General features: G+C 36.4%; 1 protein-coding gene across 2 annotated transcripts; it reads left to right on the top strand.

Moving 5' to 3' along the window:
* Positions 1–26,840, top strand: TANK (TRAF family member associated NFKB activator). 2 transcript variants are annotated; one of them, XM_032190513.1, is made up of 10 exons: positions 1–61; positions 597–730; positions 3,757–3,903; positions 7,140–7,248; positions 8,072–8,184; positions 15,076–15,255; positions 16,515–16,591; positions 18,661–18,779; positions 20,328–20,908; positions 25,345–26,840. In XM_032190513.1, exons 3-10 carry the CDS (start codon positions 3,805–3,807, stop codon positions 25,510–25,512), a joined length of 1,446 nt encoding a protein of 481 aa, XP_032046404.1. In that variant the 5' UTR covers positions 1–61; positions 597–730; positions 3,757–3,804; the 3' UTR covers positions 25,513–26,840. The 2 variants fall into 2 exon arrangements, with proteins under 2 accessions (XP_032046404.1, XP_032046405.1); XM_032190514.1 differs by lacking the exon at positions 597–730 and having other exon boundaries at positions 42–61.
* Positions 26,841–26,963: the final 123 nt, after the last annotated feature.

Raw genomic sequence — 26,963 nt, 5'->3', positions numbered from 1 at the left:
AAGGTGCTCGCAGGAGCGAGCGCCCTGTGCCAGGAGCGGCCGCGGGCTCCGTGAGGCGCTCGTAAGTCTGAGTCGCTGCTAACGCCGCTCCGCTGCCTCCCGCGGGGAGCGCCGGGCGCTCGGCCTCGGGGCTGCCGGGCGGGCTGCGGTGCCGGCCTGCCCCGGCTGCCCTGCTCTGCTCTCTGCCCTGCCCTGCCCTGCCCTGCCGTGCCTTCGCCCCTCCGCGCTTCCGCCGGCCTCTCCGGGGCAGCCGCTTCCCCCGCGGGGCTCCGGGCAGCGCCCGGGGCTCTGGGTGCCGCGGAAGGGGCCGGGGCTGCGGGAGCGAGGGCAGCGGGGGGCAGCTCCGGCGAGCGGGGGCGCAGAAAGCGGCGCGCTGGCAGCGCCGGCCGGGGTGGGTGTGCCGCCCCAGCGCCCGGGAAGCCGCAGCCTTGCCCTGAGCTCGGAGGGCTGGGGCGCTACCGGGGCCACCGGGGCTCTTCCCGGGCTGCCGGCGCGGTGCACCCGTGCGAGGCAGGGCTTCTGTCACCCAGAGCCGGCTCCCCACTGCAAGTGCAGGGAATGCTCGGTCTCCCTCTCACAAGTGATTGCCTCAACAGGTTTCCAGCCCCTATGATGATGGCAGTGTAACTTACAAAGTATTTCCATTGGAGAAACTGTTTTGAAAGCAGAAATATGTAGAGGAGTGCTTGCTGCTGGATGGCATCTATGTGCTCGTATGAATCTATGAGAGGTAGGCACGTGTATTATGAATGGGTGTTTGTATACACATGATTAGCTAAAGCCTTACTTCTTTGGTATTAAAGGCGTTTCTGAGGCACTATGAAAACTCCGACTGTGACTCTGGTGATCCATGGTGCTGGGACTTCATGATGTGTGCAGCAGAAGGTTGCTGATTTTTCTATCGGGGCTTTTTTGGCATTTGACTCGCAGAAAATTCATATTACTGCTGCTGTTTTTTTTCCCACCTGTGCCAGTGAAATGTTTTCCACTTGAAGCAAATATTTTAAGAGCATCTGCAGGTTTCCTTGAGTTAGTTTACTTTAAGGTTTGTCTTACAGTATTGGCTGTATCCAGTTGTTTTCCAGTGTTCAAGTCAGTACTCAAAGATGAAATTCAAGGTCCCACTGCCGCTGGTCAGGCAGCACAACACTCAAAGCTACTCACATCTACAGGACTCCCTTATCAGGCAAACTCCGGAGTTAATCTCTGTCTAATTCTGTCCTTGTTAGACTGAATATAGCATTTTGTATTGCTGCATCTGTTCTGACTCCATATTGCTGTTAATAGTTGTGAAAGAGTCTTTAGGATCTAATGAACATCTAGCATGTCAGTTGCTAAAGATCAGGGTTGTCAGCTTTGGGCTGAATACGTTCCAGTAGCTATATTGATGCAGCAAGGCTTGGTTAAAATAGTGGGGGTATTTGTTTTTTTTTCCTCCTAACTGGATGAAGGGAGCAGAGAAAATGACAAGGAACAGTTGGCAATTTCCCTGTTAAATATTGATGCCTATGGAGGAGAAGCAGGAAAAGGAGCCAGTTTTTTCTAATTGCAAGGAGTTCTGGATATGAGATAACTGCTTCTTATATTATCTATTTATTCCAGCAACAGGCAACTCAGGGTGTGACTACAGAGCAGTTTAATCCAATCTAAATCTAGACTGCTGCAGTCCTGCCCACGGCTAGTCTCATGTTCCCACTGCCTCCCTGTGTTGGTAGTAGTGCTCCAGCAGCCTTGCACTGAACTAGCTCCTGTTGAATTTTTTTGAGGAAGTAGGCAGCTATTTCTCTGGCACAACTCAACTGTGTAGCATAAAAACACTGACATTGGTACAAATAGGTGGCAAAAATACATGGCCTGAGATTGGGGAAGGCAGGAATATCTTATCCTGTGGCAGTGTAGACTTCTATCACCATTACGTAACCAAGACGTCACACGACAATTTTGAAGTTCGCAGTCTGAATCAATCAGTCAGTAGAGGACTTGAAGTCAGGCATAAATTTAGAGTGCTGTTTTTATCAAACTGAGATTGAATTTGCACACCTTCATTTTCTACAAACAGTGAGCTGTCCAGAGCTGAACCCCATTCCTTCTATTGGAAGCTGAACTTAGTCTTTTAAATCTGCTGCAGTCTATTTTTGAAGTTACATTTTATAGGTACAGGACACTACAGTTGATTAAGTAAACTGTAACAAGCTAAGTGTCTTCTGGAGAATTTCAGAGAAGAACAAAATCAACACCAGTGCAAACTCTGCAAGTTTTTAAGGAATGTGAGAGCACATTTTCAATCACTTTCAGCTATAACAACACCCTTCCTCAGTTTAGTACCTGCCCCTGCAGACAAATGTAGTATCTGATTTTATTCGTTGAATTACATAAAACGGTCCTTCATTTGAAGCTGAAAGAAAGTCTATTTATCTGTTTCAAGATGTGTCCCAGGTATTACAGGGAATGTTCCAGTTAGTGGAGGGTTACTCTTTGAGGGATGGGGAGGGTGGATGAAGTAGTTTGTGTTACTGTTTTTTGAGACAGTAAACATGTAACTGAGATCATAATCTAAGGAACTGGTGTTTAGAAAACAAAAACATTTTACATGAAATAGTGTAGATGTTACACAAAACTTTGTGAATTTCAATAATACTTGTTGTATCAAAGGGTCCCTAAATGTTTCCAATCTGTCAAAGAATTTACTTTAAAGTAAAAAATTAAAGTAGTAAATGTTACTAATAAAGTACTGTCATGCTGGAGTTGAGACAATTGAAACAGGACAAAAAAATGCAACATCCATACAGTACTACATTGCACTTTCTAGGAAAGTCAAACCACTTTTTTGAATTAAGCATCAGTGATGTAGAAGATATTCAAGAGCAAGAAAAAAATAACAAAAGCTTCAAGCTGCAGTCGTTAGGATTTTTGCCAGGGTCCAGGACAGGTTATCCTCATCCCCATCTTTCTGTGGCTTATCCTCTCTTGACTGCATGTTTCCTTAGTAGTGTCTGTGGTTTATGCACGATCCCAGAAGACAGTGATAGGTGACAGTGGCTGTTCACACTTTGTACTGTGAGGTGACCATGCTAATATTGAATTAGGAGAGGAGATATGAATTACTGCTGATTTTTTGTTGTTGTTTTGTTTTCTTTTGTTTTTCCATAGTGCTGGCCCATTTTTGCTGTTTTTGAGAATTCGCTACCTGTCCCCTATTACATTACAATAAATTTTAATTCTATATTTTTTGTCATCTATTGTTATAGAAGTAAAGCAACTGTGTCTTCAAAGTTCAATCTCTCTTGAAATTGAAGTCTGTAACCAGTTAATATTGTAGTCTTATGCCTCATGATTCACGAGCTTTATTTTCAGGAGCTGATACTGAAATTGATCACAAAGAGTAAAAAGTTGATTGTAATGTGTGAAAAGGTCTGAGTCTTACTGGTTGATATTACTAATTTTTTAGATAAAAGATGTTTTAATTCATCTTTTGGTGCTGCATGTGTTTTTATTTTCAAATATGGCATAGAATAGGTTGTGATGTGACCTAATGTTATTAGCTTTTTCCCTTTGTATTGTTTAATGCCAAAAGCTAGGTTTTGCTTTGTTTTAATAATGTCTGTTACTTCATAATTGTATAAACATTAAACTGTTGGAAATATCATAAATTTAGGTAATTGCTTGAATCTGATAATAATACAAGTGATATTATATTTATTTTTAGTTATACACTTCTTTTTCTTAGCTTTCTTTTTCCTTCTGATTACTTTTCAGGTCTTTTAACTTGATCATCCTTTCAGTGATGAAACAACACTGGGAATTATGGACAAGAACATCGGAGAGCAGCTTAATAAAGCTTATGAAGCCTATCGGCAAGCATGCATGGATAGGGACCATGCTGTGAAAGAGCTACAGCAAAAAGTATGTGTTGGGTTCTGCACTGTATTTGTAAAGCCACCCCTTCTGTGAAGGATTGTGGTACATGTAGATTTCGGTTTCACTTTGGCTAGGCACACTTGAGTACATCTGTTAAAGTTGAAAATTACAGTTATACGACCAGGCCAGTAAACTGCAGAGTAATTCATTAAGGTGTGAATGTAGTAGGTGGCTTTCTGGTTTTCAACCTTTAATTTATTATTACTTTTCTTATTTTAAACAGAAGAAAAGTGTTTTCTGTTTTGAAGGATTAATCAAGTCTTTTAATGTAAGCAGTAAAGATGTATATGCAAGTTACCCAGCTTTATGAAGGACATCTTGAAATTTAATTTGGTTTATTCAGAAGTGACCAAATTTTAAGTTATTACTGTAAATAGCGTAATCAAATTAAGTTATTAAATAGCTTAAATTAAATAATTTTGTGTTAATGGGAGAATATGCCACATAAATTATTAACTTACACAATGTAAAAGCCAAAGGCCTTAGTGTGTTAAGCACTGTGCAAGCTCTTAGGACAATATTGCTTGAAACAGTTACAGCAAATGTATCTTAAAATGATTAGAATATTTATTGATTTAAAAAAAATAATAATAAATCTACACAATTTTTCTTTAATTATGAAGCAACAGAAACAGATTTTGGAGGCATCCTGACCAGTAAGGAGCACCTTTGAATTCTTATCTAGTTTGCTGTTGTAAAAAACATTGCTTAAGCCAAAATTCTTCTAGGACTTATCATATGTGCCAGCATATTGCAAAGCTATCAGTTTGGGAGTTTGTGATACAAATTTTATTGTGCATATACTTCACAGCAAGGAAAACTCTGTTAGCTAACTGCAAGGCTTGAGTGTTTTAGACAGGACTTTTACTTCAGTAGAACGGGTAGGTTGGGGCTTTATTTGGGGGCAGGTGAACCATATTCAATGTCAAGTTATATAAGCAGTAGTGCCATTGGGAGTAAGGAAATGCCTACTAGAGAGCATTCTGATAGCTGGGTACGATCTTACCATCCATGCTCATGTCAAAATAAACTAGCCAAGGCCCTACAGAACAAGTATCAAGTCATTCATCCACTGTTCAGCCTAACTACGTGCCTAGTCTGTTGCAGCAGTGCCGATGCAAATCTGTAGAGTTTTCTGCGCTTAACAAGCAGAGGAAGCAAGTCAGATATATTTTGTGCTGAAATTGCAACTAACTTAACAAAAGGCAACGTACTTCAGAATGTTTGAGAATCTTTTGAATTCCCTCTCTTGTGATGAAAAATTATTTGAAGGAAAAACAGTCAAGTTAATACTTCTGGGGCATCTAACTACCTGAAAGAAATTTCTGCCATAGAAAGAAGACATCAAATACAAGGTCAGGAGATAGCTCTCTTCAAGTCCATGAAAGAAAATCATAAAATTGTGAGATCATTAATGTTAAGTGAACTAAATGCTTGCAGTATTTCCCTCTGCATTTTCTCAGGTACAGAAATCAAAGGCAAAAACCTTTCATAAAGGATTGCCATTTGTTCAAATTGTTGCCCTAATCAAACTTTCAGTAGTTGATTCCATGGCTTCAGAAGAGAATGGAAGTATTTTTTTAGGAAGAGTTGATACTATAACTAGTTGGGGTATTTTTGTTTGTGTTGTATTTCAGTCTTTTTATTCAAAAAACACGAGTTTGGTTTGACCTTTGTATGGTGCCTTGCTATAGTAAATTCCTCTGTTCATTGTGTGGATTTGTTGGATTGTCCACCATTCTGTTGTTAACAGTTTACTACTTAAGTTACCGATAGGCCACTTGTTTTGCCAGTCTCTAGAGCTGGGAGCCATGTCAAGCACACAGAAGCCAGAGTCATCTCGGCCAGATGGTGTTTGATACAGATGGATGGTTGGTTGTCATGCAGATCTTCTAGTTGGTAACTTGTTGCTGCCATCTGACTCAAGGAATAATTTGTGCACACTGGCTGTCAAAAGCATCTTCTCTTCTGTCTGTTTTAGCTGTCATGTCTGTGCTCTGTACAGAAGTGTTGACAAGACATTGCTGTTGTACATTTTCAATTTGGTTCTCAGTGATTTTTCTGCTTCATGAGGTCTCTTGGTAGCTGCTGGAGTGTACTGCTCTTTGATCACTTTTTTTTTTAAACTCTCATAGTACAACTACTACCTGGCCTTTTAAAATAAATTTTGTTTCTAGGTTTATTCCTGCCTACTTCACAGACAAGCATATTGGGCAGTAGGGGTGTGTGGAATTTAAACATGACTGAGATCAGGGAATTAGAAAGCAGTATGGATAAATTATAAATAGAAGAGAAGACATACCTGTCTTGTCCCAGGTATTGACCTGTTCAATAATAGGCATATTCTTAATTCCAGACAAATTCAGTGCATTTCTGTAAGTTTCCTTGCTGGGATTTCACAAGTTTTCTTGCTTGTTTTTAGTGCTACTGTAACTGCAACATTAGGGATGTGCTAATGAAATAATAGTTCTTGAATATTAGCATCTTCCTGCCACCTGACCATGTGTTCAATTAACTGACTGTCTAATAACATTTATACTCTTTGGTGAAATGTGAGCAGCCTTATTAGGCTCTGTATGGCCTGGTTATAGCACAAAATAGAGCGTAACTAGATGAAAAATGGGGCTGATTGGCTACTCTTACTTTCTGCTTGTTTGCTTCTCCTCCCCCCCCCCCCAGTTTTCTAGGTTAGAATACCAAGTCTACTGCACTCAAAGAAACAGGCAAAATCTCTGTACGTAGACAACTAGTTACTTACAAGGTTGTAGGGAATAAGCAATGTTGATTTAATTTAAAAACCTATCTTTCTGAAAGCCAATTTCTATATAATTTATTTGTTAGAAAATACAGGGGAAGAAAGTTATATCTTTCTATGGATAAACTAACTGACCAGCATTCTGAAGAAGTAAATGCTGTAGTTCTCATTTTAAACCCTATGTGTTCTATGGCTATGTAAGAAGATTCCTATACTTAATTTATCCTATCCTTTATAACTGCTACAGTTGAAACAGTTACTTAAAATCAGAATTTATTTTTTATACCTTTTATAATCAGTGCAGTCTCAAAATTACAGACTTGCCAAAGATGACTGTAGTTGGGTTTTCATGCAGAGGTCCACAACTACAGTCATCTTTAAAAATCAGAGATGTTTTTTATATGCTAAATAGGAGACCCCTAGTCAAAACAAAATAAGACTAATGCTAATTAAATTATATTTGCAGACAGAGAACTACATGCAGCAAATACGTGAACAGCAGGAACAGATAGAGCTTCAAAACAGCATTATTGCAAAACTGAATTCACAGTTAGCTGCTCTGAATGCTAATAGAGGTATGTACTCCAGTCTGTGCATTATTTCTTTTTATGCTGTGTTGCATTGATGAATAGTTTTGACTTTGTTGCTTCAGCTTTTACAATATACATCTCTCAGAGCACTATCATACTTTTCTGCGAACGTGAGAGTTAACACAAATGTGCTGTTTCAAAATCTATTTATAAAATGCAACACTTCTGAGGTCTCTCTGTATCCTCTTCAAGAAATTGTGAGATTTTCTTTAAATGTAGAACCTGCTCACACTGAAGTCAATAAAAGTTATGAAAATATGGATTCAAATCAATCACTACATTAAGCACGTCACGTAATTACTTTTACAATTATCTGTTAATAAGTTTAACTCATAGGTTGCTCTAGATGTGAATGCTATGGTTATGTCTTTTACATTAGACAAGTCTTGTGATGCTGATCTAGTGGATAACTGAAACTTTATAGCAGGTAATTCTTTCAAATCAAATAGTCATTGACGGATAATTTTCTACTGTTTGACTGTAGTACACAAATAAGAGAAGAGTCAGATTAACACATGGTTACTCTGCCATGCTCATTAAATATTTATTCACACTAGCCTAACACTCCTGATTTTCATAAATAATAGCAAAGTAGTTGGCTTTTACTTTTAAGAATACATGTACATTCATTATTGCTAGATGAGTCTTGCATTGTCTCTAAGCGCAGAATTTGGTTTCTCTTGCTTGTTTAGTGTGAGGGCTTGCTCAAGGAAAATAGAGAATTTAATGTCAGCCTAGCATATTTTGATTTTGCTTGTACTTAGAAGCTTGATGGGGAAAGATGCAGTGACAATCTTTTTATTTTAAGGTAATGTGCATCCCTACATTCTGATGCATGAAGACATTGAAACCTCCAACTTATCATGTAGCCAGCTCTCTGAAAAACTGAACATAGCAAAACGAAGAGAGAGACTCTTAAAGGTATGGTCATCTGCAACATGTTCAGCATAAGATCATATTTGTGCTGTGATGATACTATGAGAACCTAAAGAGAGAACTGAGATTTTTTGTGGTTGAACTGTTCTTCTTACAATACGAGATCTTCACCTGAAGTGCACGAGTGTGGTGCCCTGTAGTCTGATTAGTTGAACTAAGCATCTGTCTTTGGTCCTTCTTAGTGCAGTTTTTGTTTGCTCCAGCTCCCTAGAATAATTTTCATCAGAAAATAGGAACTCATTTATTTCTTAACCTGCCAAAAACAGTGGTCAAGAAGGGGTTCCCTCTTTCTTTCACAAGAGCTATTCACATCACAGCCAGCCTGCATATTTTTGCAAGAAGAAATGAAAAATCTGCACTTGAGGAGTGATAAATAAACTATCCATTGCTCTGGAGATGCTGGTGATATGTTTGATTTTTTTTAAATAGCTAATTTTAATACAATTTCTCTTCCCTCTTCACCTATTCACTGAAGTAACACTTAAATTTTCACTACAGCCTGTTGAGAGCAACAGGAACAAGAATGAAATGGTAGTGTAGAATAGACAGGAAATACCGTGAATGGATTTCACATGTTGAGCAAAGATGCACAAAGTTGCATTGTTCTTATCCTAAATCATCTTATTCTGTTTTGGGGAGATGTCATGTAATGCAGGCATCTCTTATTTTTGAATATGAGTCTCCATAACAGGGACTTTGTAAGTCAATGTTAAAAAGATGTATATGAAATCAGACATGTGATTTAAAAATAGTTAGCTTCAGAATTTGTTTCCTAAGCCTGAGCTATGAACAAACGAGTTATACTAAATTCATGGAAATGCAGTTTTTAAACAGAAATGTTAATTTTAAAATAACCATATTGGATTACTGATGCTTATTTAATTATCTTGAAGAAATCTTACTTAACACTAAGCCTTTCCAAACATTTTAAACGTACTGTTCTCAAAGATTTATATACACTCATTTTTTATTTAAAAAGTAGTCTTTACATAATTTTTCTACACTAAAATCTGTAATCACTAAATGTTATTTTTTTCCTGACCTTCGCATTTTATTTGCAGTACAACACAGGGTTCACTCTGTGATGGAACATCTTTGTGTATTTTTGCATTTCTCTATCTTGAATTGGATAATAATCATATCTTACAGTTGCATGTGGAGATGTGACCAAGCCTAATATTCCATATTCTTGTTTCAGATTGTTTGAGGACAATAGTTTTATGTAACTTAGTCATATAATGCAAAAGGGAACTGTGTTATCTGCTCTTCTCACATGAAACACTGAGAAATTATGTGGTCTATACAGTACATTACAGGCAATGCATGAGAGGCAGGAATCATTATTTTAGAGGCAATTTTCTTAATGGAATATGTTATTTGTCTTTATCTGCATTTTGATTTAGTCAGTTATTACAGCTGCCTCTCAGCAAATTCATCTGGATTTTGTTTCATCTGTGCTGTAAATGGGAAGATTTTTGATAATAACTCCATGCAGAATCAACTATATAGAATATGTGCACTTAAGCCCAGGTACAGTCCCTGTCTTCCTGAATAAATGAAGACAGGGTAAAAGTAAAAATAATAGCAATAATTGAGCTGATTCTTCACATGACAGGTAGTCTACTAGTAGAGCTTCCTAATCCAGGAGTAAATTGGACAACTTCATGGAAGATAAATATATTGAGTTAATAGAAATGCAGAAGCTATGGCTAAGAAGGTCTGGCAATTTATTGAAGTTTGTATCACAAATACCTCCTTTTTTCTTGAGCTCTTCCCTAGACATCATCTTTTAACTTCTTTTAGACCAAAAAGTCATCAACCTGCCACTGATCCAGTGTATCTAATTCAATAAAGTGTTGGCTTTTTTGGCTGTTCAAATTTGAAAGCTCACGTATTTTATTTGAAAGCATATATTTTTCTAACCACATTCTATCCACATTCTGCATTAAACAAAATGAAAGTTAGACAACTTTCTGTAGCCGCTGTCCTCTATCTCATTAACTCCATTATTCTACTTCTCCAGGAAAAAAAAAATCAGGCTTGCAAAATGTACAATTCTGGATAATAAATAATTAAAGACTAATTGTACAAGTTAAAATGTTGCTGTCTGTCCTTCCTTGAAACTCAGAGTTTCTCCCATGTCTGGCATTGTGTAGGTTTACCGATACCTATTGAAACTGTCTTTTGCTAAGTCAAATAGCATTTCTTTGGAAGACTGGAGAACTATATTCTGTTCTCCAGTAAAGTTAATAGAAATGCTGGATTGCTTGTAATAGGCGCATGGTTAGACCTTAAATTTCAGAGGTTTAAAATGAGGTAGGGATTAGCTTTCCTGTTTTCCAACTTCAAAAACTTGGCCATACTTGTTTATTTTGTCTGCTGTTGCCTATTTTCGTTGCCAGCGTGCCATAAAGTGTTTATCAGGCAGTGGCCTGGTCAGTACCAAACCATATACAAAATTACTGGATATTTTCAGTCCTCTATTTGAGGAGACCAAAGAGACCTAAATTGCTGCCTTTTCAGGTGCTGTTTTTCAGAACTGCCTGGTTTAACTTTATTAACTAGGAAGAATGTGGATCCTGTAGCTGTTTCATAGCCAAAGCTGTCCAGCAAACAATGTCCCACAAAGCTTCTTCTGTGTTATTTCTAGTACAGAGTTATGTATCGGAATTGTTGCAGTGTCCATAAAACAGGAAGCTAAGTCAATACCTGTGAAGAAAATAAGATCATGTTCATATTTTCCTTGGTCAGGAACCTCAGTATAAAACACTGTGTGGAGTTTGTCAATCAGAATTTCTTGTACCACAAAAAAGGTGAAGAAACTGTGTCAGGAATGAATAATGCATATGGCATACAAAATTGTTCATTCTACAATAAATGTTTAGGTTTTCCTCATGCAGACTATAAGCAAAGGAATGGCAAATACATGTTAGTCATCTTTGTGCTTAAAATGACTTAAGTGACTAAAAGCAGCTACTGCAGCAGTCTCGTACAGTTGTATTGCAGTCAATATCAACTTCACTGGTGTTAGCTTTTCTGTTTTTGACACAAAGCTGTGCTTTATGATTTTATGCTGACAAGTCTATGTATTTAGCTATCCTTTGCTACGGATACTATGTATGCACTAGGATTAGTTAGGCCCTGCTACGTGTTCTAGGAAATTTTGGTATTGGTAGCCTTTTCCTTATTGCTTCATCTGTTTAGGCTATCTCTGCCCAAAAATAATAAAAAGTTTTTGCTTAAGCTGTTAAAAGTCATTACAGTTAATATTCCTTGAAACCACTTAGAGTAGTTTGTAAGTTGAATAGTATTTTTCCTTAAAAACCATCTGCAAGTTTATTTATCCTAGGAAGCCACTGAAACAGGCCATTATAGCACACTTCAGGGAAAAAATAAAGGGACCTGCATTTGCAGCAGCACATTCTGGGGACTGACTGGCCGTGCAGCGACTCTGCTGGAAAGGATCTGAGATCTTGATCATGTACCCTATGAGAAGAAGATGAAGAAACTGGACTTGTTCAGCCTGTAGAATAGATGACTTCAGGGGAAACTAATAGCTCTCTAATACGTTCAGGGAAGTTATCAGGCAGGCAGACCCAGGCTCTTCACAGTGGTGCATGGCAAGAAGGTGAGAGACAAACACGAAAGGTCCAGACTGGACATAAGGGAAAACATTTCAATAGGAGGAAAGACAGGCATCAGAAAAGGTTACCGCTGCTTTGATTAGAAGGCTGATCTGAAGAACCTTTGAGGTCCCTTCCAACTTGAGTATCCTATGAAGTTAAGGCCTCTCCAAAAGAAAAGATACTGATCTGTTCATAATACAGATGTAACCTCTCTGTTGGTTGCTAATACCAGCATTCTTAAAAGATCCATTATGTGGCCAAGTCCTTGACTGAGTAGGTATCACCTGTGTGACATACTTGATTGCATTAAGCTAAAACTTAACGCAATTTACAAATGTTACCACATTGTTTGCAAACACCCAAATTCAGTCAGTATTAGAAACTGTAAGAGGATCAACATGTGAGAGCTTATATTACTGAAAGATCCCCAAAGATGTAATAGTTTTGCAAGTGTTTTTCCTGGTGTGACAGGCTGACAGTGCACAAGACCTGATGACTTACACTAGTATGCACTGATACATCTTCACTGCAACATGTTGAATGGCTCTTCTCACATTGGTTCCCACGTGGGTTTTCTCATTGTTTTCTAAAATCTTGTCCTCACTTCCCATTGGAAAAGATAGGAAAAATTGGAGAGAGCTACTGGCTGTTACTGCATTGCTCCCAGTTGTCTGGAAGCTTTTCAAAGTCCTTGTTTTTTGGAGCTGTAGTAGTTCTGAATGGATAAATGGTATGTGCAGATCAACGCTGTATCACAGGCTCACTGAGTTAATTCACTGTACTTAAGTTAAAGTTGTTCTTCAAGGGCAAGTGCTGTGGTTGACATAAGCTTTTTTGTGGGTGTTTGGATTTCCAAGCATCCCATTTTAAAAGGAAAATACAGGAGAAGCTGTGTCTCATTTGCTTTTTAAAAGGGAAATGGAATTTGACCAAGGAGTGTTTGGGAACCCTGTTACCAAATAGCTCTGTTGTGGCTTGGAGCCTGTGAACCCACAGAATGAAATATTACTGATTTCATGTTCCTGGAATGGCAAAATGTCGTTCCCCATATCATAGGTACTGTATTTTTGTGCTTAGATGACTGGAACGCTCCCTGGTAGCTATGTTTGGTTTGCTCTGCGTGACCCAGGTGGAGAAGTAACAGCTTAGCACTTTTCATATTTAACTGTGGCTTGATGTATGAACTAAACTGGTCATGAGCCATGTTGCTGTATGCTTTCCATGTTGTACACAAAACAATACTGAAGCCTTCTTCATAGATACTATGAATTTGTTATTATTCTTATGCTGCATCACGTTTTTCAGACCTTTGTAGTCTTAGAGTTACGTGGAAAAGGTATATAGTTTAAAAACTACGTCCAGCTTCAGCCTGGCTATAACATTCTTCCAAGTATTCTCAGATCTGTTAAAAATACTTTTATGCATGCCTCCATCTCCTCTTAACATAGTTGTGGTTTTTTGCACATTGCTCTGTATGATTCTTTTCTCAATCATCAGATATTTCCTGAAGTTGCTCTAAACTTTCTGTGCCTCATAGTGCTTTAGTGTTCTTGTTGTGCCTTTTGAGAAAATCCAACCTAGTTGCTGTAGCATGTTAATGAAGTTGATGGTCTTCAGGGTTCTTTGGCCTAAAATCTTCAAATGTTTTGCTTTTTCCAGAACTGCATCTGAAAACCTTTCTTCTTTTTTTCCTATGTTGCTGTTGTCTTTTTTTTTTCATACGCTTCCCTAGATTCTTATCTACTATGATGCAGTGTACAGATTCCACACTAGAAGACTATAGAAATGGTTTCATGATCTGTCCTATGAGTTCTATATACTTCCCACAATACCTGTCAGCCCAAGAGTCCTCCAGCCATAGGAATTAAGAAGTTTGCAATACCTAAAGCAGAAATGCCTTGCCAGTTCAAAGGTGTTTGAATGACTGGGTATGTTATATCTGCACATTGTGCTGAGAGGGGAGTTTTGCATTTTTAGACAGTGTTTTGAACCTAGAAAGCAGTTGATGTTTAATCTGGATCCCTGGGATCCCACCCAAGTCCAGAGCGGCACTGAAGCTCTGAGCTTAGGTTTACTTTATAAAGTCACAATTGATGCTGGGGAAAAAACAATGCCTTCAAGGCCCTTTTTCTGAGTTTGTTTATCCAGATAGGATAACTTCTTGGCACTAAAACGTTGTGTTAGCTGCACATGCACACATCCATGCTTAACCACCTGGTGTCTCTGTAGACCAGCTCTAAATCTATCCCCGTATGGCTGTCATTGTCTAGTTTGGGTTATCTCACTGATAATAGCTTCGTATCTTATAATTTACATTAGCATTTACCTACCTAATCTCCAAACACACAACCTCAATCTATTTAGGTCACATTTGTAAATAAAACAAATATTCTTCTCAGAAAAGCGTTTATTTGCTGTTTTCCTCTTTACCTTGCTCTACCTGCCTACAGACTATCATACTGCATTCCACTTACATTCCATCTTGCAGAGTAAACCCCTTTGGGCTCTTGCAGAAACAGACGGGCTTCAGGGAACGCTATGCAACACTTGATGCAGTTCAATATCAGTGTTTCTAGATATTTCATAAATTGACAACTATAAGGTTTTCATAGCCATGTTGTTTGTTTTTTTTATTTATTTCCATTGATTTTTTTTTTCTTGAAAATTATTCAAGGACTACTTCTGTGTATATAAAATAATAATCATTCCTTATAGAATTCTTCATTCCACCAAAAAGCTCACTTACATAAAAATTCCCCAAATTACCAGATCTGTAGTTAAAGTGGGACCAGCCACTGCTTTTTATTTTGTAAATCTTGCTAGCATTGCAGTATTCGTGGGCTTGTTCAAAAAACAAGGTAGCTGCAGAATATCACCTTTAATTTCAATCCATCTTAAACAATGTTAATTAATTATTATTTTATATATTAAACATACACTATGTTGTAAATAAGATGCTAATGTGTATGGCACAGTAAGTGAATCAAGATGGTATTTTTTCTATATTCACCAATATGACTCAAATTCAGAACATACAGTTGTTTTGAGTAATCATCTATGATCAGATACATCTATGTGTAGCAGTAAAAGGTCTTTACTATCAATTCAAAATTAATATTTTAGCTAATAATGATGGCTTTTATTTATGTTGCAGAATCTTTATTTAGCTCTTTCTGGACTGCTGAATAATGATATTCCACAAAGCTCAGTTCTATTAATTGTACTGGCATTTCTAAAATTGTTTTTTTAGGAACAGTTAGAAAATGAGAGCATGAAGTTGAAGCAACTTGAGGACAAAAGCAGTCAAAAGGAAAGAAAGCTTATGTCTATTATTTCCAACCAAGAAGATAAAATACGATCTCTGAAAATTAAATTGAAAGAATTAAATGAAGCACAAAAGAGTATGCAGATGCCAATATACAAAATGGAGGTAAGATAAGATTAAAACAAGTGGAGATAAAATGAGAAACCAAACTTTTGAAAATTATTAGTTTTTTCAAACGTGTTTATACTAATTGTTCTAAGAAAATTATTTTAAATGTCAACATTAAATAGTTAGTAGGAAATTACTAATTTATATAAAGAACATAGGTAACCGAACTATTTAATTCATTGATTGGTTTGTGTGTTATTTTTACGTTGTCATTATAGTGCTATATTTGTGAAAACCCGAGATCAGCGTTTCAGTTTTATAATTTTCAGTTGGGATTTTTCACCATAATTGAGTTGATTTTTTTTCTCTTTAACCCCACCCTATTTTTGTGATAAAATAGCATCCGGTGTGAAATATAGCTGTGGGATAGCTGTACTGCAGGCTGAACGCAATCTTATAAATGTATTTTAGCTAGCTAATTCAAAGTGACTGTAACTAAAAGGACAAAGCAACACAATTCGTTGCCCTCAGACTTACCAAGCAAGCATTTGCTTGACTTTTTACAGCAGCTATTTGTAACCAATGTAGGGACATTTAAAGCAACTCAAATGTGCCAACGGGAGCTGCAGTTGCACTCTATTACCAGGTAGACTATGGGTCAGTGGTTATAAGCAATATATTGAAACCAGATAATTTGGCAGACATATGATCAAGTTCTGAGTCTGATGTGGAGCTCATATGAACATAACCGGACCATTTGGTAATGTAGATCTAGGGGAACTACAGCTTAATGACTGATTCTCGTAAAAACTTTTAATACCTGGCACTGCCTTAAAACTATGTAATACTAGAGTGAACCACAAGGTGGTAGTCAAAGTTAATAACATCCAAAAACCTGAGCGGACTCTTGACACATTAGCTTTTGATGTGTTCATTGAAAATTTTTGTGAATATATTGATTTTTTTAAGAGCTGAAATTGCTGGATACCTCAGTAACAAGCTTATATGCAATATATAACATTAACTTGTACATGTTTAAAACAGACTTGCAGTGAAGCAATATTCTTAGAATGAGTTTTCTTTCAAGAAAGTATGAGCAGAGGAATGCCACACTGAGTTGTTAAAAGCTAAACTAAAAATAAGACTTCACACACGAGGTAAAATAAATAAATAAAGGGTTTTGTCATTTTGTGAATGTTTTGAGAGCTTACAGAACGACTAGCTGAAGGATACTGTGCCATTTTTATTCATGTCAGGGTGAAGAGCAAAATGAATATGCTAACCTGTGATTCATACTTTTAATTTTTTACTTCAAGGTGAAAAGTAAGAAAGTTGTTCCAGATAAGCCTGAATTATCTCTAGGATTCTCTCCTATTTCACCAGGGCATGCAAGGTAAATACTTTAGCAACATTTTGTCAACTTACTTTTAGTTGTCTTTTCTGATACTAAGACCTGCTATCTCCATCATTTCCACATAGTATCTTAAAAATTGGGCAGCAGCAGGGTGGGAGAGCAGCAGAGATCAAAGAGTTAGCGTGGGAAGGAAATAAAGCCAGTGACCATGTGGAATCATAACAGGGCTTTGCACGTATATAGAGTTAAGTTGGAAGGAAGAAAAATAGCCACTTGGTTCAGCAGGAGGTTAAACTCTGTGGAAAATAACTGCAGATATTAATGCTGGGTTTTGGATAAGTATTAATTCCCTTGCATTAAATCCCTTCAGAGCAGGAATGTACTACCATAATGGATTAACTGATGGCAGCACAGCAGAGGAGCCTGCTGCGCTGCCAGGAGGAGGTCTGATAGTCAGCATGAAGAAATAATTCTTGGCCTGATCCATCCTAAATGAGAGTTTGAAACCAGGTTTATCTGTAAACTGAGGCCAGCCAGCCCTGGCAACAACCAAGGAACCAAAAGCAGTGTATTTCCCAAGCAAGCGTTCCCCCTTCTGCCAGTGTTTTGGGAAAAATATTGACCAAACTTAGGTTTGCATTTTTCACAGGATAGGCAATAATACTACTTAACAACCTTTGCTGGGGTCAAATAGAAGGTTCTTAAAGGTGGGACTTAGGAGAGTATTAGGGAAAAGTATTGTGAATTCTTCCTGTCTTCTTACATTCTTGCCAAGGCAACTGGTTTTGGCCACTCTCTCACATAGACTAGGTAAACAGTGTGAATCTTTAGTCTGGATCATTACTGCTATAGGATAAGAAAGGGGGGAAATAAGACTCTGATAAAGACTCTTTTTTTTGTCTTTACTGATGTATATCTAAATGGTTATGATATATCTACGTTTGTTATGGTATCACAAATGCCTAGCAAATGAAGAATGGATTATCTAATCATATGTATATTTTAAACCTCCAATTAAAGATTTGAGTTAAGTCTTTTCTCACTTCTTATTTATTGAAATACCTGAACTTTAACTCCTTCTGTAGATGTTTCTTTCTTGAAGTAAGATCCAGAAAGACATTTGTTTTCAAAAAAAAGAAGTGCAACAGAAGTAGGAGTATAGCTCATGATACTCCTGATTTCTGGACAAATAAGCAGTAAAAAGGAAAACCATTCATCAGATTAAAGAAAAACCCCTTTTGACCTCTTTTGATGCCAAGATGCAAAAGAGAACACAAGTCCAGTTTGTTGCAAACTTAATTTTTTCATCTTTATAGTTCATTTTATAAAATCCATTATGTGCTTAGACATATAAACTGCTCAGCAGGTTTATCTAAATTTCATGAGGGAATTTTATTGATGCATCAATAACTGAACAACGTGATGCGTGGTGCCTTTGGGCAAATAAAATTCAAACCAGCACGGAGAACTATGTCTACTAGTTTTAATGCAGATAACTAAGTATCAGATGGCCATATGATATTCTAGAGATGATATACTGAAAAGACCCCTCAGAATAAAAGGAGAAGTCATATGATGTTGTATAAAAGAGAGGAATGAGTTTACTGATGCCTCTCAAAAATATCAGGTAGATAAAGAAGGAAGGAATAATAACAAATGCTTGTGTGTTCCTTCTCCTGCAAAGTCTGAAGTCCACAGGAAACAGTAGAAAACAGTTAATGCCCACAACAGTGGGATCCTATTTTGCCTAGAATGGGATGCAAACAGTATCTTTCACACTTGTGGAGTAAAAGCTTTTCCACTGATACCTGAGAGAATTGAAGGAAAAAAAAATAAAGGATTTTTCTTTGGGTCCTTGCAGAGTCAGGCCCTAAGCTTGAATGTTTGTGTGTATGATATAACTAAATAGGTATTTGACTACATTTTTTTTCTATTTTCTGCTTGCTTTTACAGAGGAGAACAAAAATGTATATACATATGTTGAGGAACAAGCTCTCCAAGAAAAGTAGCTTACACTATTGTTTTTCTCTGGTTTGTGAGTGTGACTAGATTAAAGGTCATAATGAGCTGAAGTGGCTGATGCTTTAATTTGTAATTTGATCTTCTAGGGAGAATCTGGAGACTATTTTCCAGGAGATGAAAGAAGAGTGTCATCGAATATGTATGCTAGCCAGAGAACAAACAGACCAACTGAGTAAATTTAAGATAAAGCCAGAACCTGAAACTGGTAATATCATACTTAAGCTCTTATTGTGATTCAACTGTTTGAAAGCTTTGCTTTATATTTGAAAATACTGTAAATTACACATACATAGAAGTACTTCCACTGTTTACCATCTGCCTTTTTCAAGTCTGTTCACATGGTGCTCAGTATTTCACCAAGAAAACGCACCGCCAGTTTTGGCATTCCATGACGAATGCTCCAAATCACATGCTATAAAAGACAGTCGTCACATCAATGGCTCTCATAATTGTTTTGTCCCTTGGAGTGAGAGGCAGGCACTTACTACATGTGAGATCCTATCATACTGTGTGAATGACAGCGCTTGCTTGCTTTTAATTTAGCTGTCAGTTCAAAAGATGTCTGTTATGAATGTCTCTAGCCCCATATCTGTTAGAGGAAAACTGCTGGACTGAGGAGAGTCAGAGGACTGATTGCCTAGACTTCCTTGTGCAGACTTTTAAATACCGTTTTTGTTATACGGAACAAGAGCTTAACCCAATATTTCCTAAAAACAAAAGGCAGACTTGATTTTTGTGGCCACTGGAAGAGGTCTGGAATGTCCAGTTCTGCTAATGCTTGTATTAAAATATAATTGAAGCTATTAAGGTTATTCCTACCAGCTTTGCTTGATAGTAGGGTCAAATTATTTAAAAACAAAACAACAAAAAATGATTTCAAAAAATACTTGCCAAATTTACACTGATACCAACACTTGTTTCTAATTAAAGTTTCGCCTTTGCCCAAGTTTTGTAGATGTGCTAATGTGTAACTCGTGGCTTCAAAAGGCTACATCCGAACTGTAATGTTGTATTCTAGTGTACACTACTAAACTTCATTGTCTGGGATATGGGTGCTTCACAATTTATTCCAGAATTAATTATTTTTCTTTAAATATGTTCCTAACTTAACTAACTATGTGAAAAGCTGTACATCATATGGATCTGTTGAATTTGTATTAATTCTGTGGCCCACATTGTAACAATATCTGAGTGATATCAGAAGACCTTTGCATAGTAAATGTACAGAGCCCCCAGAATAAATGGGGAATACTCAAAACACAGGGGAAATATGGTCCATCTTCTGAATAATTGTTCAGTTTAAATATTTACCTAATTTGAAAGTTGATGGGAGTTTGGTACCTGAATACCTTCTCAAATCTTGTTCATGGTGCCTAGCATGTTCTTGGCACTGCATGTAATAGTTTTGGTTCCAGCTTCTATTTCTGCCAGAACACTTCAGTAAATATATGCAAGTATGTGTTAAGAGTATGGGACAACATAAGTTTCAATAAAATGGAAATGTTTATAGCCATAAATCAAAGAGAAATAGAATTATTAGAACAGAATTGTTTCCTTTTATTTCTCTTCCGATAATTTTTGAGTCAGAGCTAATGCTTGTGGAAAAAAATACATCTTGAACTGATATTAAAGAGACAAAATTAAGGTTAAGAAGCCAAGAAGGAAAATCAAAACCTTCACAGGAAAAATACCCCAACATCACACCTTGAATAACAATATATTGCTTAATGTTTTCTTTAATCTTTCTTCACAGAAATACAGTTTTCCATGCCGATACAGTGTACTGATAAAACTGATGAACAAGCAGAAGAGCTTTTTAAGCCTCGGGTTATACAGGATATAAATAGAGGTGCATCATGCATCACATCTATCACACCAAGAGGAGTGGGCCAAGATGAGGACAACAACTCTGTAGAATCACTTTCTAAATTTAATGTCAAGTTTCCACCTACAGACAATGACTCTGCTTTCTTGCAGAGCACTCAGGAGAAACCAACGGTTCCTTGTACTGGTATAGCTGAAAACATGCTTCAAGATCATCATTTTAACCTGGAGCACAGAGACCGTGCTGTTAACCTCAGTAAATTGGAACCTAACTCATTTGAAGCTCGTGGAGTTGATCTCATGACCTCAGCTTTACAAAGCTTAACTACTGTTGACAAAACAAACCCCCCAAATCATGCAAACATGCCCGTAGAAAATACCCGTGACAAAACGTGCTTAAAAGCAGCAGACACTGGTTTCACGTTTATACCTAAGCACACGAACCAGGGATCACCTGAAGCAATTTTTCCTTTAGAAGCTGCTGGGACAACCGTCAGAGGTCCTCACCAGGTATCTTTCTATAAATACTGTACATTCAAAAAAAAAAAAAAAAAAAAGGAAGTGATGCAGACAAACGCATTGCTAAGGTCTCTGAGACAGGAATAATATATTCTATGAGGTATCTCACCAGTCTTTTTTTAAGCCAATATATTTTGTCAGTTCTTCTCCCTGATACTGAGGTATGTATACAAGGAACTTTTCCAGGGAAATAGGGCAAGACTTTAAGTAGCTGTAAGCACTGTATATACTTGCACAAATTTCAGTTCATGTAGATGTTAATTGCTTCAATATCTGTTTCAAAGCTGTCATTAATCATAAGTTGCCCCCTAGATTGCTTTCCTTCTACCCTTGATCTCAGATGAATAGGGCACGTAATTGTTTTAATTGTTTTTAATGTACAGCAGAGAATATGACAAATGAACTAATTAAAAAAAATAAACAGATAAATACTTCACTGTGGAAAAAACAATCTACTTTTTATCTGGTATAAACAGCATCTCATTCCTCCCCACTAAGAAAACTTAAAATATGTTCTTCATAGTTTAAGCAATCATTAGGAGAACATAATTATTTATTTTTATAAATGAGTGGAAGTACACTAAGATACCTAAATCATGTTTATATAAGTACTTTGAGCTTGAATTTCAGTCGTAGCTACTTGAAGTCCGCGGGCATTCTGAAAGCAAGGCCCAATTGCTCTAGTGCAGGCTAAGGTTTCAGCAGGTTGTATCATCATATCTCTGAATATTTTGCTTCCTTTGTGTGCCATTTTCTTTCAAATGAAATTGCTCAGAATTTATAGACTTTGATTTCTTTTTCCTTTTTTTTTTTTTTTTCCTACATTTCTGTGGCTTTTCTCACACCTCCTGAAAGGAGAACTTTTTGAGAATATACAAATAGTGATATTTAGAATTCTCTGAAGGTGGATTTGGAATATTTTTCCTATTTGCATTTATGTGTTTTTTATGTTCTTTGCTAATGATAACATACGTGGAGATAAAAGAGCTTTACCTCTCGATTTTGTTACTGTATGACATGCAAAACTGGCATTTGGGAAGCATTTGTAGGACATCCTAGCTTTTATGATTTCTTCTACTAGCACCAATTCTAGTTTAATTTTCCACTGCAAACCAGTTTGGGATGAAAAGTTTAAAGCATAGAAAGTTTGCTTTTCTCCATTATTTTTATTTTAAATTATATGCCTGATTTTTCAAAATGTATTTTAAATACCTCTCTGTTATGTAGGAGATCTCAATTCTATATTAATTTACTAATTACAGGTTTTATTATGCTTTATTTTTCATTGGATCTTCCGTTAAAATTGTGACTGAGTTAAACAAATTAAACCACTTATTTTGTCACTGGTAGAATTCCTGTGGAGCTGTGAAGTATTCGCTCCACTGCTTGTTACTCTTCTCTTTTTTTTTTTGTATTTTCTCTCCAGCTTGTTCTTTTACTAGTTAGTCTGTGTATCCGTTTTTCAATAGATGGCACCCTGCATTGTATATTACAGCAAGTGAAACAGCTGGTATGTGATTATAAATTGATAGGGGAGTATGCTGCTTAAAAAGTAGACAAGAATTGCAGTTGAATAGCAATAAGCTATTCAGCTTATTGTCAGCTATTGGTTTTATCATTGGTATTTCTGTTTTTTTTTTTTTAAAAAAAAGGATATTAATTTGGTGGCATCACTTGAAATGTAAATGATTTACTTTGTGGAGAAAATGTAATAATGCTAACAGCTGGGGAAAAAAGGCAAATACTGTTTCAGTATTTATAAATCGTATCTACATAGTACTGTAGAACATGTAAGACAGCTTAAAATGCATCTTATCCAGAGACTTGTTTGAACCAAGCCAATATTACTTTAACATCTATTAGTCTTTCTGTCTCTCTCAACATCCATCACTTTTGTGAAGCTGCCTTCAAAAGCTGTTTTTTGTTTGTTTTTGTTTGTTTCGTTGGTTGCTTTTTTTAGTATTTTTCCTAGTGAATTGGACTCAGCTTTGGAGTTTCTTTCTGACTATTAATTCTGCTGAAGATTTGATTCACAGATAATTATACATGTAGATTAAAATAATATTTTAAAGTGTTACTTGCATACATGCCCTTTTTACTGTATTAACCTTAGCAAAAGCTATTAATAATACTTGTTCTTAGTATTTTTCCACCTTTCTAGGGAGTAGTTATGTTACCATCATCCCTGCCACTGGTGAAGCTCCAGTACAGAGGAATGAGATACCTGATTTTTTTTTTCCCTAGTGTAGATAAAACTTTCAAGTATTTACTACATATGTTAACTTATAAAATGGAAAACCCCATAAATGCAGTAGATTTGGCAACAGTAAGTTCTTGGAACTGCTCTCAGTTGCTGTAATAAATTTAGCTCTTTCCTTCTTTGTGGATACTAAATGTGAAAACTCAGTACTGTTTTCTTAGGATATAACTTTTAAAAAAAAAACATGTGACTGAAAAGAGCAGCAGATTAAAATAAGCATGGATATTAGTGGACCTAGGATTTTACAGACTACTGTTAATTGAGACTTGCATATAGATGCATATGTTTATCAGTATTCACAGTTTGAGGGGGTTGTTTCTACCAAAAACATTTCTAAGAATGTTCACGATTTTAAAAGCAAGTCATTAGTCTATTGATCTTAATCTGAATATTGTTTTGAAATGAAACACCCACTTAAATACATCCCTATTCTGAAAAGCATTTTAAACATATTCTTAACACTCAAAGAAAGAAATGGAAGTTAAGTGTTTGCTTCAGTGTGTTGCTAGATGAGTATCTTCCCTTGTCATGCTTCCAAGACTGAAAATCTAACTATGTCTTTAGTGGGATTTTTACAATAATATTTTATCTTTTTTTTTTTTTTAATGGTGCTTTACATAATAGGATATTAAAAACAAGTAATTCTAAACACATTTCATTAGGGATATTTAAGTGTGTCAGTGTCTAGATAAATCTAATATGCAATTTACACCATCAACATACAATAAGTAGGCTCTTTTAGCTGAAAAGAAGTGGTGTGATTGCACTTAATTACTAATTAGTCAATTTAATTATATGGATTGCTGACCATAATGAAAGACAGTAAATCTGCTCCCACTATCTGATAAGCTAAACACTGTTTAAATGGGGAATGGACAGGAAATTGTCTCCAAGTTGTAGCTGGTTTAAATACAAGGATTAACCACTATGAAAGCCAGGTTAGTTGTACAGTAAATTATCGTAGCAGGAATAAACATTAGATTCTAACTATTTGGCATGATAAATTTGAAGAAGAGTTGAAAATTAAAACTCTCTGTTAAGTATGAATAGCAAGGAATTTAAAACTTCAAGAGAAACTACTCTCTAAAGTGTTCTTGCTTGCCTTTCCATGTGTGATTGAAGCAATATAGAAGAAAGATGAGCCAAAAAAAAAAACCTGTAGGGCGCTCTCCTTTTCTAGGTTCCAGCCCCACATAAAGCTGATACCAACTCACCGCCATTCTGTCTACTTTGCAGTCACAGCAGTAGTTTGCAATTTACTCAAAACCTTATCATCTTGGCCATGTAACTATGTATTTTATCTTGTGTTTGTTGCTAATACCAAAGTAATAGAACTTAATTTTTAACTACCTGAAAACTAATAGAAGGCTTTCTGAGTCCTAGTTGCCAGCAAGCTATATAGTCTACCCTCTAACTAAGAGCATGTATCGGACTCAAGTCCCTATTGTCAGGTAAACAGACTTGTTGGCTTTCAACTAGCTAGCTCAGGTACCAAGAGCAGTAACAGCTGCTGAACCAAATGTAGCATAGTTTACAGAATTGCCTGAATGTAGATAGATATTCAGATGGCACTATTGATGCTGTCATGGCAGAAGGAATCCCAAAACTGAGATTATCTTAGACACGTTTACACTAAAAGGCAGTCAGATTAAATAAATAACTTAAGCCATACAACATTGCTCTAGTCATTTTGTAAGTTAACTGAAAATTAGGTGTGTACCAATAAGAATAGAAATCAAATGTTTCATACTAGCTCTGTACAAGAAGTACGTATTTTATCCTGAGGCAAAAATTTGTTATTTCAGTTTAAATTGCTACGATGTCCTGCAGCTTCTACAGTAAAGTATTGAAATACAATGTTAAAAGCCTTAATATTTATTGTACTGATACTACGGAATTCTGTTCTTAGTAGTATTTATCATTAATAGATATCAAGGCGTTTTAAGCATTTGCAAGAATGTTATGTTTATGGAACTCAAAACCAAAACTTTAAAAAATCCTGTCTTTCTTAATTATTTAAAATTAGGTAGTAGTTAATGTCTCTGGCAAGGCATGTGTTAAGTACACCTACTCTAAAGAGGCAGGTATTTTTAACATAAATATAAACCACAGTATCATGGAAATCATATCATAAACCACAGCAATAATCATTTTCTGTTTCTTTTAGCTCATTTGGCAGCCTCAAGACAATGATTTGCTGGCACAAGCATATACAGACTCTGAACTGAATCAGTGTGGAGTATGTGAATTCTGTCGAGAAGTTTTCCCACCATCTATAACATCTAAGGAAGATTTTCTTCGGCATCTGAATTCCCACTTTAAAGTACAGTCTTAATGTATGAGGATTCAATGGATCACTGTTTTTGCATACATTTGATTTTTTTATTCAATAGATATGCTAAGAATTTAAGAATTAAGACTTGTAACAAGAACTCATAACTGAAATTGTCAGATAAGCACATTCTTAATTGTCATTTGACAAGGTAAAATGGAACTGTAAGTCAGTACTGTAATACATTATTGCTTGTTATGCTTCAATATTACCGTTGGGATTGTTGTTAAATGCCTTTTTTTTCCAATTAATCTTTGTCTGAATAGGCTCAAAGTCATGATTATATTTATGAGTACAGATTTGCAGGATTAATTCCTTAATCTGGGTGGGGAAATTGGTGTAACACTAGCATTTTTTCTCAATATCCAGTTATGATTCTCTTCTCCTTGAAGTAAACAGAAAGGAGAAGTAGGCTCTAATTTTTAATTTCTATTACGAAATTTCCAAATTTGACTTATAGTAGTGAACCTCTTAATTCAGATTCTTGCAAAATCATCAGAGTAACTGATTGCCTAGTGTGCCAAAATTAGGATAGACTCTTTAATATAAATCAATGGTTGACTTTCTTTCTGAATTGTTTTCTAGAGAGATTAATCTAACACAGCACATAAATGACCCTTTTGCTAAAATGGACTGGTAGCAGTTTTCTGTATGTCTGATAAATCTTGTTTAAAAAAAAAAAAAAAAAAAACTATTTTGTTAACATACTGTTCTAGCATTAATCATTAGTAAAATACTGCCATAGAAAAGGGTATATTACTATGAAGGATGGAATGAGAAAAGGCTGAACTGTCCCTAAAACTAAGAATACCAAAGATTATTTACCTTTCCTTCTGGTCTGTTATGAAGGACTGTTCAAGTCAGTTATGGCCTAGACGGGTGAGGGGAAAACCTAAAAATGGAAATCTCAGTGACTTCAGTTTTAACGTGAATATGCAAGAGTGGCTTTCTCAATGCAATATGAATTTGTGTTTAGGTGAAACATTGCATTTTGATAAAGTTTGCACATTTTATGGAATTATAGGGTTCAAATTAAAAAACAATGTTTTTTACTAAGCAATTTAAATTAATGATAAAAGGTGACCTGGAGCTTTTTGCATATGAACTGAGTATAGGGTTTTGTCCTGATTTTTGATAATTAGCATTAATATTTTTATAGCAGCAAAGCATACCACTTTTTAAAGATTTGTTCACAGGTGACTTATTTCTGGAAAAAAATACACCTGCATCTTTTTTAGAAATGGATTTTTCTGCAGTTATTTGCTGTATTTTAAACATCTCATGTTTGTGACTGGCTGTCAACAGAGTGTAATAAACAGCAGTGTACAGTGCGTGTCTGCAAAGTGGCCTGGAGAAAGACTCTGTCACTGTCACCAGCTGCAAGCCCCCTGTGGAGCCAAGCGAAAGTCCCTCTGCGGGAGGGTCCCGGGGCAGCAGGACTCCCAGGACTTCCA

This window comes from Aythya fuligula, chromosome 6, assembly GCF_009819795.1.
Source record: "Aythya fuligula isolate bAytFul2 chromosome 6, bAytFul2.pri, whole genome shotgun sequence".
In the NCBI taxonomy this organism is placed as follows: Eukaryota; Metazoa; Chordata; class Aves; order Anseriformes; family Anatidae; genus Aythya; species Aythya fuligula.
This window is presented reverse-complemented; position numbering and strand designations above follow the sequence as displayed.